This window comes from Vespula vulgaris, chromosome 2, assembly GCF_905475345.1.
Source record: "Vespula vulgaris chromosome 2, iyVesVulg1.1, whole genome shotgun sequence".
NCBI classification, from domain to species: domain Eukaryota; kingdom Metazoa; phylum Arthropoda; class Insecta; order Hymenoptera; family Vespidae; genus Vespula; species Vespula vulgaris.
Window position 1 is genome coordinate 6,862,070 of NC_066587.1, and position 5,000 is coordinate 6,867,069.

The 5,000-nt window shown below is 34.1% G+C and overlaps 1 protein-coding gene across 1 annotated transcript in view; it reads left to right on the forward strand.

The window, feature by feature from the left end:
- The window catches only part of LOC127072803 (max-interacting protein 1-like), a 158,571-nt gene that overhangs the window by 83,070 nt on the left and 70,501 nt on the right, over positions 1-5,000 (forward strand). The window contains exon 4 of the mRNA XM_051013536.1: positions 3,320-3,434. Coding sequence (XP_050869493.1) covers positions 3,320-3,434 — 115 coding nt within the window. The remainder of the gene's footprint in view (positions 1-3,319; positions 3,435-5,000) is intronic.

Here is a 5,000-nt window from a genome sequence, read left to right on the forward strand (position 1 = left end):
TTATCGTTCGTTTTTTCTTTTTTTCTCTGGTGAAAGGTCGTAGACACACGCGAAAAGTTTACCGCACGATTTTAATCGCAACGGCTCGACTATAAGCTCGGTCTCACGTAACATTTAACATTTTTCTTGCGGATTCGTTCGCAGGATTTTACTGGCAGTCCTTTTCTGTTTGATCCTGACGATGAGGACGACGACAACGTCGACGACGACGTAAACAACGAGGTCGAACGCCTACGGACATTTCGCCTATGACATTTCCCCAGACAAAATACTTGCGAATCTCTCTATTTTTTTTTTCTTAAAAAAAAAAAAACAATAATAAAAAACTAAAATAGAAAAATAAAGAATTCGCTTAGAAGAATCTTCCTCGAGATTTCAATTTAATTCGATTTAGTGCGATACGAATTAATCGCATTGATCATAACGTTTAGATTTCTCCTCGAATTATTTCAACCAATTTTTATGTAATTCGAGAAAAGGGAGAAAAAGAAAAAAGAAATTTTTATGATTTTCAATCGTTGGTAATATAATTCTTTATCTTTTTATATATGTATATAATAATATAAACAATTGGAAATTTCAAGAGAGAAAAAAATAAAAAGGAAACTAGATGGAAACAAATAAAAGAAAATTACGCGTTGAAGCGTTAAATGTAATATATCTGCTTGTGCTTCGGATAAAAATTGTTCGTTGCGTTTCGATGAATCTCTTTCGAGTTCACGGTTTATGTATTCCATCGACATCACGTAAACTTTCTCGATATCAAATTAATTATAATATCTCGCAGATACATACCCTGCAATCAAGATGACGAAGAAGAAAAATAAAAAAAAAAAAGAGAGAGAGAGATAGAGAAAGAGAAACAGAGAGGGATAACGTTCGTTGGTTCGTTCGGCTCGATGCTCGCCATTTAATTCCATAATAATTCGCGGACTGCCTCCGAATTACGAGAAACTTTCTCGCCATCTGCTTTTCGCATCACGTACTCGCGATGAATGGACCAGAAGGTTACCACTATCACGAACTTGCCTTTAGTAGTGTTGGTGTTCCACGAAGCAGTCAGAACAGGGAATGGGGATGAGATAGGAATAAGAGATAGAACCTCCCAAACCTCTTTTATAGGTATTCACACATATACGTACGTACATACGTACGTATGTACGTAAGTATGTATGTATGTATGTATGTATGTGTATTCTTTCTTTTCTATGCGAATTCACGTGACTTCGTGAATCTTATGGTTAGAGAACGTGGCTAGAGAAAGAAAAAGAGAGAGAGAGAGAAAGAGAGAGAGAGAGAGAGAAAGATTTCGACTTTGCTATTACTCTTACGATCTCTCTCTCTCTCTTTCTCTTTCTTTGTTTCTGTCTCTGTTTCTCTGACTCTCTTTCTATGTATCTGTATATCTGTGTATCTATCTAGCTATCTATCTTTCTCTCTCTTTTATAGGAGAGAAAAAAGGGAGAGCGGAAGGCGGTAAAAAAGTTGCGGAAAAAGCGATAAGATCCGGATTATCGCGGCGATCACGGGCCATTAGTCGAACGAATCGTCCCTTTATCCAGTCCCACTACTATTTATCTATCTATCTATCCATCTATCTATCTATCTATCTATCTATCTATCTATCTATCTATCTTTCTTTCTTTCTTTCTTTCTCTCTCTTTCTCTTTCTTTTTCACTATCTTCACGGTTTCACGATAAATGCGATCAGAGTATGGTAAACGTACGGGAATTATTCGTTTTTACCTTTACGTATATGTTTGTAGATGTGTGTGTGTGTGTGTAAGTAAGTTATTTAAGTTCATGGCACGATCTTCGAAAACGCATTGATCTTAAATCGTTCGAAATAGTGAAATTGCAACTTTTCGATGTAACAGGGTGCTTCGGATTATTTCGCGTTCTTTTTTCTTTCTTTTTCTCTTCTCTTCTTCTTCTTCTTTTTTTTTCATTTAATCTTCTTTCTCGATTTCGTAATCAAATAGAAAAAGAAAAGGAGCACATTTTAGATAAGAAAAATATCTAAGAGTTATCTTCGGAGTGAATTTCTTTTTCCTTTTTCTTTCTTTCTTTCTTCTTCTTTTTTTCTCTCTCTCTCTTTTTTTTTTTTTTTAAGACAGTTTATTTCACTTCCAATTTTCACGGCCGTAAGGAATCGTTTTATTTCTTCAAGTGATACAATTCCGACGTAATTTTCGTTGAAACAAACTTTGATCTATTAAAATAAAATAAAATAAAATAAAATAAAATAAAATAAAATAAAATAAAATGAAAGAGAAAAGAAAAAAAAAGAGTTCGATCTCTCTTTCTTCTTCTTTTTTGTCTCTCATTTTTTCTTATTTCTTCTTTCTTTTTCTCTTTCTTTTTCTTTCAGTTTCTCTTGTAAAAGATCTCTCGTGTATCTATTATCGTGCGAAGAGCTCGGACCATTAGTCGAATGAATCCCTTTGAATACAATAAATATACTCGGAATAGGAGAGAAGAACTCACGCAAACGGCGTTCCGGAATTATTCCGCACCTTCCTCCTCTCACTGTGAATCCTGGCTTCGATATCGGTTATAAATGGACGACGTTTTATATCTACGTTTTGGTCTCCAATAAATTTCCGTCGCGTCGACAAAATGCCGACGGAGTGCTGGCACAGAACGAAGGAAAATGCTTCGCTTCGATATACACGAAACTGTGCAAGCGCGTACATACATTATGTATGGATACGTTTCTAACGAAATAAAAAAAGAAAACAGAAAAAAAAGAAAGAAATTTTTCGGGAAACAAATTATTTTCTTTCTTTCTTATTCTCCTTTTTTATTCTTTTTTGTTTTGTTTTTTCCTTTTCTCGTTTCTTTTTTTTTCGATAGATTTTTAATTAATATTTTTTTTTTTTTTTATTGGAAAAAGGAAAAGAAGAAAGAGAAGAGAGATTTAGATCGAGAATAATTTTATTCTAACTTTTATTTATTCCACACATTATATTTTATTCATTTTTATTTATAGGAAAACAGGATTTATTCATCTAATTTTTCTACAATTTCCTTTTTTTTTTCAGATAAATGAGAAAGATAAAAGAGAATTCGTTTATTAATTTGCATTAAAATTTTATTCTTAAGTAAGAAATAGATTGACCTTTTTTAATCCTCGAACTATCAGGAAGAAAATTAGAAAAATCTTTCAAACATGTTACAAATTAAATTTGTTAATATAATATAATATAATATAATATAAATTCAATGATTAATAAGATATTGAGATATTGAGCGTAGAGAAACGGTGTAACGATTTGACGATGATGATTAAATCGGATGTTATTTTTTTTCTTTACAGGAGAGCTCACCTCAGAAATTGTCTCGAAAAGTTGAAGATGCTGGTACCCTTAGGTCCTGAAACTTCGAGGCACACTACGTTGGGCCTCTTGACCAAGGCTAAACGTTTTATCAAAGTGAGTAGACTTCAATAAATAACTCAAATTAAAAAGCATCAAATGTAAATCATGAAAAAACTATTACGAAATGAGATATCATCCGTTCCAATTAAAATTAAACAAACGTTCCCGATTTATCGCGATCTTCTCGCTCGTGAAGCAAGACGAAAAGGAAAATCAAAAAAAAAAAGAGAGAAAAAAGAAAGAAAGAAAGAAAGAAAGAAAGAAAACGAGAGAGAAAGAAGAAAATGAAGAAAAAGAAGAGAAGAAGAAGAAGAAGAAGAAGAAGAACAAAAAAAAATACAAAAAATTAAAAAAGCTAAGTTTCCGGGTTTCTTTTTCTGGTTTATGACGATCAGAACAGTTCTGGGTGGTCACGCTTGAAATCCATAGATACAGAAGTCGTGCCTTGGTAAAACTTCACCAAGAGGAGAAAGATTGTTGGTGGGAGGTAAAGGGGATGGTCGTTTGAATATTTCATGGAGACTTCTGCGAAGTCGCGGTTTGTAAGGAGCGATGGTAAGAGAGAGAGAGAGAGAGAGAGAGAGAGAGAGAGAGAGAGAGAGAGAAATAGAGAGAAACAGAGAGAGAAAGAGAGAGAGATAAAGAAATAGAGAGTACGGAAGGATAAAGAAAAAAGCGTCGTGGTTGTGTCAGTAGAAAAGGGGGTGACGAGGGTGAAGTGAGGATGGGGAAGAAGAACGCCCGGCAGAAAGGCAAGTCGGTATAATTAGCAAGAAAGATGGCGGAAAAGATGTCCGCCGAGTGTGAAAAGAATCGCGGTCGAGCACGGTCGTCCGTTGGAAATACTTCTCTCTTTTTGGCATCGTGCATTGAAAGGAAAAGAAAAAGAAATAGAAAAAAGAAAAAGGGAAAAGGAAACGAATTCGAGAAGTCGATCGGATTGTGAACGTCAAGCGACGACGAAGATATAAGTTCGTTTAAAAAGTACTTATCCCATTCTTTTCTCGTTTATCGACGGACCAACGCACGGATGAGAATTTATTCTTTAGGAATATCGTAAATCAAACGTTCCTAATTCGAATCGATTTTATCTCGAAGATACATCTTACAGTTCTTTTTTCACATCTTTTTCTTTTTTTTCCTTTCTTTCTTTTTTTTTTTTTTTTTTTTTTTTTTCTTTGATTGTTCTTATAAAATGGATCGTCGATCTTATTATCGTTCGATAAAATCGTATTGAATTTCCTCGTCGGATGACGCGAGCAACGGCCATCTTGATTTTAACGAAATTTTGTTTTTTCTTTCTTCTACTTCGAAAATTATTTTTATAAAATGGAGTCGTCGATGCGCGTAGATAAGAGGATTGCGTTTTATCGTTCCTTCGATGAAATCGTTTCGAATTTTCTCGTGGACGACGCAAGGAACGGCCATCTTGATATTAACGAAATTTTGTTTTTTCTTCTTCTACTTTGAAAATTATTTTTATAAAATGGGGTCGTCGATGCGAGGAGATAAGAGGATTGCGTTTTATCGTACTTAGGATGAAATCGTTTCGAATTTTATCCAAGCAACGCAACCATCTTGATTTCTGTTTGGTTGTATTGTATATAGTATACTGTTCTT